Raw genomic sequence first — 15,180 nt, forward strand, 5'->3', positions numbered from 1 at the left:
TATGCATTTTTCTTTGTATTATAAATTTTAACTTTAAATTCTTTTCTGTATCTAAGCTTTATGATATAAGTAAGGTTATATTAAATTGTTCTTATTAAAGTACCATCTTTTTTGAAGATAAAAAGGAACCTGTTCTCAGGAGACCATGATATCAAAAGGAATTTTAATTTATTTTCTTTCTTTTTAGAACCTGGGAATGTCATTTCAATTCTTATTTCTTCAGAATTTTTGAAAATGGATTCACTAGTAAGTATTAATTTTAAAAATCCAATATTTTGTTTCACTTTAGGCTTTTTTCTTCAAATATCAGAAATTCTCAGATGTTTTATTAAAATAGTTCCTAGAGTGTAATTTTATTGTAATACATTGCATGCTTGAAAATACTTTGTTCTGTTAGAAAAGGGTTAAAACTACTAAGCATCATTTATCTGTCATACCAGTAAACAAGCAGGCAATCTCAAAGCATAGCTCACTCTTAGAGTAGGTGTAACTAAAGATTAACTTTACTTCAGATGGGGTTTGTCTTACCAGCAAATTACATAAATACTAACTGACATATGTTTTGCTATTTAAGTGATTTCTTTAATCTGATTGGCTTTTTTTTTTTTTTTGTACTGGGGATTGAACTCAACTGTGCGCTTGCAAGGCAGGCACTTACGGCGCTGAGCGAAATCCCTGGCCTCCTGATTTGTTTTTATCACTCTTATTTATAGTTCAGGGGTTAGTGAAGAACAAATATCCAGCTATATATTTTATGTTTGTATCACTGAAGCTTATATTTATTGCTTAAGACTAGCTGGTGATAGAGGTAAGTATAATCTATAGATACATTATTATAAGCTCTAACAGTAAATGTATTTGCTTTTTTTATTTAATAAACTTATCATTCAGATTATTTTTACATATGTTTGTGGTTGATATTTCTGGTTGATATTTAACCTTTAGCTCATAAAACTATACAGGGAAGAATACTGCTTTGCTATCCTGGCAGGTGAGAAGTTTGTTTCCTTGATTATTTGGAGTTTTGCTAGTTTACTGGCAGTTGCTAGTTTAGTCAGTTGGAATTATTCAGGTAAAGACAACAGAAGAAACACAGAGTCTAACATAGTCCTTAAAAAAGTTTATGCTATCAGCAAAATATTTGGGAGAAGATGCAAATAACCCTTTTTTACTTTTAAAGTAAATAAGTACACCTAAAGTTGGAGGGAGAGGAAGAAAATTAGAGAGCAAACGTACCCCAACTGAGAATGTCATTAAATGACTAAAAGTTTGTTTCTGAGACCTAGAGAAACAGAGGCTTAAATGACAACTAAGTTTTCTGAGCATAGTGTTGAACACTTGTAGTCCCAGTATTTGGGAGGCTGAGGCAGGAGAATTACTGTGAGTTAAGGCCAGCTGAGGCTGCGTAGTAAGTTTGACACCTACTTGAACTACGTAGTGAGATCCTGTCTCAAACAAAAACGCAATTAAAGGAACTTACCTGGTATACAAAGATATTTACCTGCCCCAACAATAAAAAATACTCCTGTTTGTAATAGAAAAGATTAGAAAATAATTTTCCTAGGTTCCTGTATATATCCGTACAAATTTGACCTGCAAGACCACTTTGGAGTAAGTTACATTAACCCAAATAGACAAAACTAATACGTGGATTAGGTTTTTAGTGAATTTCATGTTTGAAAGGTATTGCTATAACATTATCCTTTGTGCTATTATTTTCAACATTCATTTCTGTTTTTTTTTTTTTTTTAGGTAGAACAGTGTATTCAGTACTGCCACAAAAATATGAATGCCATAGTAGCGACCCCGTGCAACATGAACTGTATTAATGCAAATCTTCTTACACGAATAGCTGATCTGTTCACTCATAATGAAGTTGATGATTTAAAAGACAAAAAAGATAAGTTTAGGAGGTAACTTTTAAATTTAATTTTAAACCTAATATTTCTGTTAAAGAAATATAGTTCTCTTTAACTTCAGTGAATTTCTGTTCTTAGACTATATTTAGAGGCAGACAAGATGGCACTTACCTATAATCCCAGCACTCAGGCAGCTGAGGCAAGAGGATCACTTGAGAGTTTGAGGCCAGCCTCAAAAAATATTTTTATATAGATAATATATATGAACATACATAACTTTTTTCTATTTTAAGTGAACAGCCAGTGACTCATGGTAAAAAATTAGTATAGTAAACGTGTGAGCATATTGTGGTAGTGACATACATTAAAAATGTTTAAGACAAGCTTTAGTACTAAGAGAAAGAAGCCAGGTGGGGCATGTCTATAATCCCAACACACGGGAGGCTGAGACAGGAGGATCATTGCAAGTTTGAAACCAGCCTGGACTACAAAATGAGCTCAAGGCAAGATTGAATGGGATAGTGTGACCCTGTCTCAAAAAAACAAAAATAAGTAAATGGAAAGAATATTATGTCAGCAGTAGTTGCATCGCTTAGAGTCTGTTTAGATCAAAGCAAGGAGGAAATGCCTTATTCTAGATGTGAATGAAGAGGGGAAGTCACGTACTATATCATTTGTTTTTTAAGAGAGGATGCTAGCTACTTTGTGAAAATACTTCAGGGATAGAAGGAGCAAGAACGATCACGTTAGTACAGAGGACTAGAGAGAACTGAAAGGGTTTGGACAGGAGGGAAGCAGTAAAGCTAGCAAGAAGTAGACAGGTTCAGAGTGTATCACGAGAAGGATGTGACAGGTTTGTACATGTGATGATGTGGGGAAAGATCTCAGGGTAATTCCCAGGCTTTCAGCTTGAGTGACTAAGTGGGTGGTACTACCACTAACGAGAATGGAAGCGTTGGGAGGGGAAGGATTGGAGTGAAGCAAATAAGAGACGGGAGATGGACTTGGGTCTTGTTGAAACATTTAATGTACCTCTTGGACATCCAGATGAAACAGTCAATAAATATTGGATGCATTAGTCTTAAATTCAGGTCAAAGATTAGGCTTAAAATAGAAATTTGGGGATAGATGAGATTTGAAACAGTGAACTGGATGAGATTTCTTAGCAAGAAACCATAGTATTTTTTGTTTTATTAAAGAAATATTGGGCTGGGGATTTAGCTCAGTGGTGTAAGTGCCTCCCTGGCAAGCACAAGGTCATGAGTTTGATCCCTGGTACCAAAAAAAAAAAAAAAGAGAGAGAAAAAAATATTTGTCTACCTGAAGATAGTGGAGATATTCTGTGGGGGTTTTTTCTATTATTTATCCTGAATCTGTGTGTGTGTGTGTGTGTGTGTGTGTGTGTGTGCGTGCGTGTGCGTGTTACAAAGTAGGCATCGTAGTTCATTTTTTTCCTGAATAGATAACCTAGCTGACAGATCAGCAGGTATTAAACAAATTGATTTATCTCCACCTTTCTTCAAGTTGCTATACAGCCTTTTTCAGTCCTTTGCATTACATATAAGTTTTATAATCAGCTTATTTTCTGTTCCTCAAACACACCTGCCAGAGTTTGAGGTTAATATAAAACTTATAGATAAGTTTCAGAAGTTTTTTTTTGTTTTGTTTTTTGTTTTTTTTTTTTTTTTTTTTTTTTTGGTTTTTGGTGTTTAGTTTTTGGTACTGGTGATAAAACTCATGACTTTGTGCTTGCCAGGTAGAAGTTTGTGCCACTGAGCTAAATCCCAGCTCCAAGTTTGGGAGTTTTTACTCTCTTGATAATATTTCAACCTATGAATGTAATACACCCTCCCTTTATTTGGGTGTTATTTATTTCATCAGTGTTTTATTTGGGGTTTAGAAAAATTTCCCCTTTTTTAATTGAACTTATTCCTAGGTATTTAATTTTTCAGTGCTATTGAAAACGCTATTCTGAGTTTATTTGCTAATTGTTAATAAGAAGCTACCCAGTAGTTAGAGATTAAACAGAGAAGTGACTCCTAGTGAGAGGCCTATGGAAATGGAACCAGGGGAACAAAGGAAGGAAAAAGGGTTTTAAAAGGAAGACTCAGTTAAGGGACCAAATATGTAGGCTTCTGCTCTCATGTACAGTAAGGTGAAGCCTGATGGGATTAATTGGATTTAGAAATTTTTTCCAGATGTTTTGCTTGAATAGTTGCCAAAAAATACAGCAGCAGCTATTTGGGGAAAGAAAGGCTTAAGAAAGGATACTTTTAAACTTCAGGGTGTTTAAAATACTTGGGTTGATTCATTAAGAGGAAGAAATTGATAATATAGAAGATTATCCAAAAATTTAAACTTTACAGAAAATGAGACAGTGGAATAATCCAGGGGTAAAATATTTGAATATGGCAGTGGACTCCTAATCCAGTAGACAGAGGGAGCGGAAACAAAGGAGCGTCATGAGGTAAAAAGGAATTAAGGTGGTCATGTACGCGTCCTACAGTAATCTCCATGATGAAAGTAATCATCAGACACTGCAAACGTGTGCGTCCTCATAAAGAAGTGCGGCGCCCAGACATCTCACAAGAGAGGAAGGAAGCAGGCAGAACGTGTGTTTAGAGTTGATGGCGCACTGAGGAGACTTCAAGCTCAGTTAGATAATGCTTAATAGTAAAGTAGTTCACATTCATTTAATTTTAACACTGTGCCTGGCACTATAGACATATTGTGCCATTTAATCTTCATAAAACCTTGAGTTTGGAATTAGTAATCATGTTTTTTTAGAGAAAAGTTTGAGAGAATAAGTTGCTAAGAATTATGTACCTAGTTATTGATGATAGAATTGAATTGCTAAACTCTCAAAATCTTTTTAAATACTTCAGTAACAGAGAGGTAGATATTTATTGGTGAAAATAGATTCTTTATTAAGCAGTTTTTAATAGATTTTTTCACTTAGTACACCAAAATGTATTATAAATGTCAAAAGAGCCTCTTTAAGGATTTGTTCATGTTATTTTACCCACATATAGGTAGTATTCATCTTATCACTATAAAGTAATGTTAAAAGAGTAAATATAGAAATTAATTTGTTGGTCATTTGTTGTTAATAGTAAGCTTTTTTGTAAGAAGATTGAGAGACTGTTTGATCCTGAGTACCTGAATCCAGATTCTCGGAATAATGCAGCAACCTTGTATAGGTAACATCTCATTTCTTTTGGTGTGCTGTATAATGTAGCTATACTCTTTAGATTACATTTTTACCCATTTTTTGTACCTTTCTTAAAGATGCTGTTTGTGTAAGAAACTTTTAACAAAGGAAACAGAGAGAAGGATTCCTTGCATTCCTGGAAAAATCAATGTGGATCGGCATGGAAACATCATCTATGTTCATATAAGGTATACTGAAGATAAAATACAGCTTTTTTATGTGAATTTCTAATGTATTTGTAAAAGCATAACTTTTTAAATGAGGAATAGGTTAGTGTCTTTCCTGCAGGTGATACATCTTTGATTTAGAGAGATACTGCTTTCAAAACAAAATTGTTATAAAAGCTACATTTTGTTTACTGGCTGTACTTTATAATATCTTTAAATTTCAAACTGGTAGAAATTATTGTAGTTTAATCTTAAAATATATTATTTTCAGTGACATTAATGTGATTTCTTTTCAGTAATAAATTTAATTATCTATAAAAGTGTTGTAGCTGTGCATGGTGGCACACATCTGTAATTCCAGTACTCTGGAGGCTGAGGCAAATTGGTGTGAGTCCAAGGTCAACCTGGGGTGTATAGTGAGTTCAAGGCCATCCTGAACTGCATTATAAGACTCTGTATCAAAAAAACCCTACTAACTAAAACCAAACTATTTCTCCGTAGGTAAGTACTTAAGTTTGACAGAAAGCATCAAAGAACACTAAAGATGATTAGGGTCCATATGGCACAATAGTTATCAGATCCATATTAATTATCTATGAACTGTCATTCTGAGTTAGAGAAGGGGTATTGTAAGTTGATGTAATGGCCCACGAAAGAAAAAACTTTAAAAGATATGTATCCTTAATAATTTTCTAATGTTGGGAATATATCCAAAGAGATAATGTTGGCTTTTTGAATCCTTTAACAAGGAAATCTATTGCTTTATTAAGTATATGTAGCCGAGAAAAAAAAAAGATAATACTCAGATGACTAAACATCAGAATATATCCATGCATGTATAGCTATGGAAAACACATCTGATCAGTTTTCACTGTGCCACATTTAAGAATTTATGTTGGAGTAAAAAAATACTTACCTGGAAGATCATTAGTGGTAAAGTTTTGGGGTTTTTTTTGTTTTGTTTTGTTTTGTTTTGTTTTTAATTTTATTTAAAAGGAAAAAGAGAAAAAGCAAAACAAAACAAAGTGGTGTAAGGGTACAAGTAATACAGAGTTACCAAAAAAAAACAGTAAAAAATCACCAGTTAATAGATTACACATTACATCTTAGAGATAGTTGCTCAAGTCACAGTATCGAAGCATACAAAGTGGACATTCAAACAGAGAGACTGCAAACAGTTGTGTTCAATGATCCAACCAAAAACATTAATATGGTCAGCTATTTAACACCCCTAAACACACTTGCAGTTGTATCCTTTAGAGCACTTTTTTTTCCCAACAAAATTTACACATTTTGGGTTTTATTAGTAGTGGTAAAGTTTTAAAAATAGGAGTAGGATATAAAACAACTAGCAGCATGTGCACTAAAATATTAAGTAATAGTATTATAGGTAGATTTAGTTTTCTTTTTGCTTGTTCTTCTGTTTTTATAATTCTGTATCATACGCTTACTTTATTAAAGAAAAAAATCTTACAAGTACATTTTAAATATTAAAACAAAATGAAACTGCTTAATTTGACCTTCATGTTAATAACACAGTGAACTAGGGGCTGGGGATTTAGCTCAGCGGCATAAGCGCCTGCCTTGCAAGCAGGCAGTCGTGAGTTCAATCCCTGGTACCGATAAAAAAAAAAAAGACAAAAAAAAATTTGTAAAAAAAATAACACAGTCAACTTTAAAATGTTTCATTTTCTATCAGTATAGTAATCAGGAAATCTTGATTAGTTATTGTAAGCAGTTGGAATCTATTTTTTTGTTTGTTTGTTTTTGTCCTTTTCCTTTTTAGCGGTACCAGGGATCGAACTCACGACTGCCTGCTTGCAAGGCAGGTACTTATGCTGCTGAGCTAAATCCCCAGCCCTGGAATCTGTTTTTTTTTTTTAAGAAAGATGCTAGTTTTAATTTTTATTGGTACATGTTGGTAGTGTGTGATGATTACACTGATTGTGGGCCGTTGGTATATGTATAAAGACATGTATTTGGGAGTGGGAGGCAGTAAGTATAATCAAACTCAGGACCTCCTACTTGCCAGGTGGGCACTTGTGCCAGGGAGCTTTTTTTATTTTTATTTTTTTTGTCTGAAGGTTTGATTAACCTTTTGAAGATTACTTCCATTCTAATAGCAGTAACATCTTTCCTTAGCACTGGAAACATCTTTCCTTAGCACTGGAACATCTTTCCTTAGCACTCTACCTTTCTTAAAAATGTTTATTGAGATTGGACTCAAACTTGTGATCCTGCTGCCTCACCCTCCCAGAGTGTTAGGATTACAGGCAGGTACCACATGCCCAGCTCTGACAGCAATAATTATTAACACCAGTAGTAGTATGTGAAAAGAAAGTAATTGATACGGCTTAGCAAGACCTTCTTTCAAAGTTAAACAAAAAGCTGGTAATACAGCTTCAACATCCAGTTTTGTTGTTTTATTCAACAATAGCTGATGCACACATTTGAAAAATTATTAGCTGTCTTTCTTAGGGGTTTGTTTTGTTTTTTTGGTACCGGGTATCAAACAACTTCAACTTTCAAAATAGATATGCTTTTGTAATTTGTCATAACATGGTGTCATTTTGTGATTTTGTTGAACTAAAAAAAAAATAGCAGAAGTTAAAAAATATTAAAAATAGACACTTAAAAAGTATAGGAACTTGAGGTATAAATGATCATAGCAAATACAATTTAAAATCTTTGTTGTATTTAATTTTAAAATGCATTTTAAGGCCCGGGGACGCAGCTTAGCGGGGGAGTCCTTGACTTGGCATGCACAAGGCCTGGAGTTCGATACCCAGCACCACCAAAAAAAAAAGTTAAAATATATTTTATAAAATATATATGTTTTATGCCTGCGTGTGAGTACAGTAATCTGGGAGGCTGAGTCAGGAAGATCCCAAGTTCAAGCCTGCCCTGCGTTAACTTGGTAACCTAGCAAGATCTTGTCTCAATAAATAAATAAAAAGGTCTGGGGGTGTAACTGAGTACACAGGCTTTGGGATCAATCCTCAGTAACCATCTCCCCCCACAAAAAAATATTGCAGTAAAACCTGGTTGTGTATTACTATGCTGCTCAGTTATTAGGAATGCTGTCCAGAAATAATGTAAAAAACCAGCACCCTGATGAAATGTCTAGAATCACTAGTCTGTAACAGCATGTCACAGCGTAATGCAGTTAGTGTAAAGTTTCCATTTGGTGCCTAGCTCTCAGTTGTCATCTGTTCAAATTTAATTATTAGAAATTAACACATAGCAATAACAGTTTGGCATTCAGCCTTTCATACCTTCTTGTATTGCTCAAAGAATAAACAAACACCCAAACGAATTTTATTTGAGGTGTGGTCAAAGCTACAGTGAATGTTTAAATTTTAAAATGAAACTATTGCAGAACAGACACATTGCCATTAGTCAGATCAAAATTCTTCTTCTCAGTTTGAGCACACTTGTCCCATTGTCTGCCACTTTCCGAAGCAGTCCTGGGAGTCCTCTTTCATGAATATCTTGGGTTGAGCTGTTGTGGCTGCCTTGACGTCCTGAATGGCCTAAAAATACTACTTTTCTTAGTCATTTTGATCTTGGGGAAGAGCCAGAACGTTGCACATGGTGCTGGACCAGTCAGTAAGTGGTGGGGACACACCACAGTGTATTCCCAGCCCGCCTTCCCTTGGATGTCACACAGCAGCAGCATTTCTGATCGCACCTCATAAAGACAGGACAGAAGTCTACAGAACTGCCTCTGAAAGTGGCAAGAATGATGGAATAAATGTGCTCCAAATGAGGAGAGGACTGTGAAGGGGATTCATGGCAGTGTGTCTTTTACAAGAATATTTTTTAATAGTACTTTTTTTTTTTTGTCTTTTTCGTTTTTATCGGTACCAGGGATCGAACTCACGACTGCCTGCTTGCAAGGCAGGCGCTTATGCCACTGAGCTAAATCCCCAGCCCCTTAATAATACTTTTTAAAAATTAAGCATTTATTGCACATTTAGATCATTGTACTTTTTAACGTAGTCTGTACCACTTGATCATTTCAGGAGTATGTGTGAAAATAAACCACAATTTTTTTTTAAAAAGCATTTGTTTGAAACAAGTTGTTCATATTGCTTGCTTGTAAAAAAAATACAATCTCTGGCTCTTTCCCCAGAGATAAGACCTGGGACGTTCATGAGTATTTGAATAGTCTTTTTGAAGAATTAAAGTCTTGGAGAGATGTATATTGGAGGTTATGGGGAACAATCAACTGGCTGACTTGTTCCAGATGTTTTCAGGTGAGACTTCTATTTTAATATCTTCTTCTGCAAACATGAAAAGCGGGTATCTTGAGGTAGCACGCTCAGTGGCCTGGGTGACCAGCCCCTTCTCTGGTGGGGCTTGAGCATGAAGGGCCACATGGAAAAGGGCAGATCAGATGACCACTGCCACCACTATCATCACCACGGCTTGTCACCAAAAAGAAGATAGTGCATCTGGAAGATCAGTTGTCTCATGACGAGGTGTATATAGCAGGAAAATTAATCATTCATGCCTTTCCTGAAGAATTCAATGAGATTTTTAATGATATTCTATTACGGTTTAATGATAATCTTCTCAGGGAAGGAACAGCCCATTCATTTGCACAGTATAACTTGGACTAGTTTGCTCTATTAAAAATTGAAGATTACAAAGATCAGGTATTGATAATTGAACTTGGCAGTTTGAGAAATGGAAATTGTTTGAATTCAAAGAACAAAATCTGTTTTGAATCATATAAGAAAGGAAGCAAGCCAGGTGTGATGGTGTACACCTGTAGTCCCAGCATTCAGGAGGCTAAGGCAAGAGGAATGAAGCAAGTTTCAGGCCCGCCAGGGCCACATAATTAGGTTAAGGCCACCCTGCTCTGTAAATTGAGACCATGTCTTCAAAAAAAATAAATAAAACAAAATAACTGATCAAAGACCCTATAAAACAGAAAATACAGTTGAGTCGTGGAGAACTTCTGTAGAAACCATATTATGAGCGTATGTAAGAGAGTATTACCTGTGGCCAGGAATAATGGTGCTCACTTTTAATCCCAGCACTCAGAAGGCATAAGGATCACAATGGGTTTGAATGAGCCTGAACTACATAGTGAGTTCAAGGTCAGCCTAGGGTATGTAGCAAGACCCTGTCTCAAAAAAGAACATTACCCAAACAGGATCTACGTTGTGAATGGTGAAAAAAATAGATGGACAACAAACTGTTACTACATACATATAAAGCCACCAGTTCCAAGCATAAAACTTGGAATAGTTATTGGAGGTAAGGGTGTAGAACTTTATAATTTATTCCTTCAACCACTCAGATGGTTGGCATCTTGGAAACTCAGGTTCGTTATGAAGATAGTAATGTTCAGCTAGTAAATCATAAAGATGTACAAGATTCTGTAATAGTGTCTAATGAAGTGCAGATAGCAAAACAATTTATAAAAATTGTAGAATCTGTAAAAAATGAATACCAGACTTCTGTCAGTGAAAATTGTCAGACAGTGTCAGATACTGGCTTCAAAGCCTTATGTGGACAGTTACACGTAGTAAGATTGACTGGACCAAGATCCTTAGCCACGCTGGGGATTTAGCTCAGTGGCAGAAGTGCCTGCCTAGCAAGCACTTAAGCCTAGCAAGAGTTTGTGAGTTCAATCCCCAATACAAAAAAAAAAATCTTCAGCCAGAAGATAGGCAAAGAAATGCAGAACGCATGAGACAGGTCATTTTAGTGACTGCATTTTTAAAAATTACTGTAAAAGTGTTCAGAACTGTCAAGCTGCCAAGTCTCATGGGCTATTGGAACTTAAAATCAGTGTAAATAGTTTGATCAGAGCACAAAGCATAGCTAATAACTTTTATTTTCATTTTGTTGGAAGAGGATTGAAAAATGTTTAAAATGATCCATCTCGTTTATGATTAAAATTATTGAAGTATTACAAAAATATTATACTTAATGTAATCCTAAAATTATTGACTTTTGGCTTATGAAATGGGTAACTTTTTTTTGGTCTTTTTTCTTTTTATCGGTACCGGGGATCGAACTCACGACTGCCTGCTTTCAAGGCAGGCGCTTATGCCGCTGAGCTAAATCCCCAGCCCCTGAAATGGGTAACTTTTGATACTAGTCTAGTTCTTATTTTTTTTTTAATTTTAAAGAGAATAAAACCAAAGTACAACAGAATAAAGTCAATCAAAACAAGGCAGTGAAAGTGATACAAGACTGCAAAACAAGACAGTAGAAAATCAACAATGACTACCATAGTTTTTCTTATTATCTTCAAAATAGCCACCCATACACCATCAGACATAATAAAATCAAACAAAACAATAAAACCAAAACAAACAATAAAAATGATACAAGACTCAAAACAAGATAATAGGATTAGTAATGCCTAGGCATGCAGAGTCAGTTGAACAATACAAGCATTAAGTTGTTTCTTTTTGTTACTATCTCAGCCTGAGTTCCTCCAAATCAGCCAGTTGGTTGGGGTGGGTGGGGCAGGGTTGCCTCTCCTGTTCTGACTGCAGGCTGGCTGGCTCACTCACGGGGGAGGGCAGAGGCTTCCTGGTTCTCCCCCAGCTGGTGTGACTTCTGCTGGCTCATGGGGGAGGTGAGGATTGAGTTTCTGGTTCCCTAGCTGGCACAACTTCTGCTTGGCTCATGGGTGGGCTTGCATTTCTCTAGCCTAGTTCTTTTTAATCGGGTCAGTAGTAGACATTCTAGTTTAAGGTGGTTAATGGACTTAGGCATATGTGGTTCTAAGTAATTATCTCTTTTCCCCCTCATGTCTTGGATTTTTGTAAGGTTGAAATTAGAAGAAGAGCATTTTCTGTATCAATTGTGTTAAAGCTTTTAGTAAGGTTATTTAGCTAGCTTAGTGTTTAAACTTTTGTTTTTTCCTTTGGTCTTTTGAGACAGGGTCTTGCTATGCCGTATAGGATGGCCTTGAGCTCACTTTGTAGCCTGGACTGGTTTTGAACTCACAGTAATCCTCCTGCCTCAGCTTCCCAAGTGCTAGCTTCCCAAGTGCTAGGATTACAAGTGTGCATCACCATGCCTGCTTTAAACTTTTTTTTTAAAAATGCCAAGATCTATTGCTGTTTTGAGATTCTGAAATTAAGTGAAAATAGTTCTCAGAAATGCATTGAATTTTTTTTTTCATTAAAGCCACAAATTTAGTATGGCAAGGCAAGTTACAATATATATAATTCTGGACTCATGACCATGTCTCCACGTTTTATTTTTTCCTTGGATTGAGACATACTGAAATTTGGTGTGACATTGAAATGTAAACTTTCCTATTAAAAAAAGGGCAAGTATCTTGATACTTGTTTTTTGTTTTGTTTTTTTGTTTTTGTTTTTGTTTGGTACTGGGGATTGAACTCATGACCTTGACCTTGCCAGGCAGGTGCTTATGCCACTGAGCTAAATCCTCGGCCCTCTTGATACTTGTAAATTACTGCATTTCTAGTGTTTTGACAGTAACAAGTGGGTAGCATAGTGATACTGTTAAACAGTGCTTGCAACTTTCTTTTTCACATTTCTCTTACTTCTTTTTATTGCTGAAATAATTCTTTGCTGAAATTCTAGGAGAAAAAAACAAGAGGTTTTAAGTGACCAAATCCATAAAATTATTACCTTAAGTTATTTACAACCAAACTATTTTCTCATTGTCCCATAAATTCCCTACCCCTTTCTGGGTACTGGGGCTTGAACCCAGGGCCCTTGCACTGAGCTACATCCCAGGCCTCCATCTCCCTTTTTTATTTTAATTTTGAGAGCGTCTTACTAAAGCATAAATTGCCTAGGCTTAGTTTTAGTTTGGGTTTATCAGCCCCGCCTGTCAGAGTGCTGAAATTGAAGAAAGGCACCGTCGCCCCTGGCTTCCCTCAGTTTCTGTGGAAATGCAAAAGCATCTTTCCAGATACAGATAATTTGCAGCTGATCTGTGCTCTTTTGGTTGTAGCAGTTGTGTTCCAAAAAAAGGTTTTGGTCTTTCTCCTTCTTTCTTTTCATTGCTAAGGATCTGATCCAAGACCTTGCCCACTGAGCTGTCTCCCCATCCCTGTTCATTTTTTATAAATAAAGTCTATAATAAAAGTAGGAGAAAGCTTGTTATTTAAAGGAACCTATAACTTTTTATAGAAGAAATAGCCCTGTAAGTTCCAGTCACTCCTAATTAATCTTAATACATAAATCCAGAATTTTCCATATACAGTTTATGAATCCCTGAAATTTTTCTCCCACTAGAAAATTTTCTCTCTTATTTGGGTAATGATTTTCAATAAGATATGGGAGAGCAATTCATCAAACCATCAGAGTGGCATTTCATACCATAAAAGACCCTGTCCAACAGGCTGCTTATGTTTCCACAATTTTTAAAATCAGGTTTATTGGAGAGTATTTTATGCACAGTGAAATTTGTCCATTTTATTAAGTTGGTAAATGCGTATGGTGATGTTGCTATCATCACCATCAAAGCACAGAGCATTACTGTTACAGTGAAGCCCTCGATGCCCATGTTCAGTCAGTTCCTTCTTGCTAGGAAGAAGTCACTTCAGTCGCTGTCAGTAACTCATCTGTTTTCTGTCTGTAGTTTTGCGTTTTCCCAGAACATTAGATAAAGAGAATCACACAGTATTTAGCTATGTTAGTTTAGCTTCTTTTAGTTAGAAAAATTAATTTAAAATTGGTTCATTGCATCAGTTTGTTCTTTTTATTGCTAATCAGCAGTGTGTTGTATACATACATCATAGTATGTTTATCTATTCATGAATTGAAAGACATTTGTAATGAGTCTCCTTTGGGGTCATTATGAAGAAAGCTACTAGAATTGTTTCTATACACGTTTTCCTGAACACACAGGTTTTTACTTCTCTTAATTACTTCAAAGTAGGATTTGTGGGTTGTATGATAAATGTAAGTTTACCATGCCTATTTTCTTAGGTTGCAGAATCTTTTTATATTCCTACCAGTTATGTTTGTGAGTTCTCTTTGTTCCATATCTCTAAACTTGATATTATCAGTTTTGTTTGATCATTGTTCTTGTTACCCTTAGTCTAATGATTAATTTTGTTTTTGTCTTTTTGTGGGGAGGTTACTGGGAATCAAACTCAGGACCTTGCACTTGCCAGGCAGGCGCTTATGCCACTGAGCTATGTGCTCAGCCCTTGTTTTTTATCTTTTAACTTTTTACTAACTTGTATATATATTTGAAACCTGATTACTAATTTTACAATTAAACTATAATAACTCAAAGTTAATAGGCCACAATTTTTGTTAATACTGATGCCAAATAATTAAAGTATGTCAAGGAATAAACCAGCAAGTTTTTTTCCAATTTCATTGAGATGACTGGTCGGTTATAAAATTGAATGTGCTGGGCATCATGGTGCACTCCTGTAATCCCAACACTCCGGAGGCTGAGGCAAAAGGATTGCTGCAAGTTTAAGGCCAGCTAGACCTACATAGCAAGATCCTGTCTCAAAAAACAGAGAATAAAACAAGATGTATACTAACATCAGTTTAGTTCATGTGAATTTTAAATATAGTGATTTTATTGAGCTGTAGTCATATACTACAGAATTCACTAATCCCAAGTATATAATACACTGATTTTTAGTAAAATTTCACCACGAATCGATTATAGTACATTTCCATCACCACAGAAACATCTTGCAATCCAGTTCTTACTTCCAATTCCTGGCAAGCACTAATCTACTTGGAGGCTCTGTAGATTCACCACCTCTGTACACTTCCTGTAAATGAGATATGGAAAGTGTGGTCTTAGTAAAGCATATCTGAGATGTACAATTTTATTGTAAAAATAAACATAATCATTGGCCGGAGATTTAGCTCTGTGGTGTAAGTGCCTGCCTGGCAAGTGCAAGGTCGTGAGTTCTATCCTCAATACCAAAAAAAAAAAAATCATTGACTTTATGTATTTTTT

The 15,180-nt window shown here is 35.5% G+C and overlaps 1 protein-coding gene across 10 annotated transcripts in view; it reads left to right on the forward strand.

Moving 5' to 3' along the window:
- Sanbr (SANT and BTB domain regulator of CSR) overlaps window positions 1–15,180 on the forward strand; it is a 74,130-nt gene that overhangs the window by 26,277 nt on the left and 32,673 nt on the right. For all 10 annotated transcript variants that reach the window (XR_010040573.1, XR_010040574.1, XM_063229469.1 and 7 more), the window contains 5 exons: window positions 188–246; window positions 1,753–1,913; window positions 4,973–5,059; window positions 5,148–5,258; window positions 9,373–9,496. Coding sequence is in view for 8 of the 10 variants with exons in the window: in XM_063229469.1 (XP_063085539.1) it covers window positions 188–246; window positions 1,753–1,913; window positions 4,973–5,059; window positions 5,148–5,258; window positions 9,373–9,496 (542 nt within the window). In the remaining 2 variants the exon portion in view is untranslated. The remainder of the gene's footprint in view (window positions 1–187; window positions 247–1,752; window positions 1,914–4,972; window positions 5,060–5,147; window positions 5,259–9,372; window positions 9,497–15,180) is intronic.

This window comes from Cavia porcellus, unplaced genomic scaffold (assembly GCF_034190915.1).
Source record: "Cavia porcellus strain 051 isolate PalLab524CR breed Dunkin Hartley unplaced genomic scaffold, mCavPor4.1 scaffold_18, whole genome shotgun sequence".
NCBI classification, from domain to species: domain Eukaryota; kingdom Metazoa; phylum Chordata; class Mammalia; order Rodentia; family Caviidae; genus Cavia; species Cavia porcellus.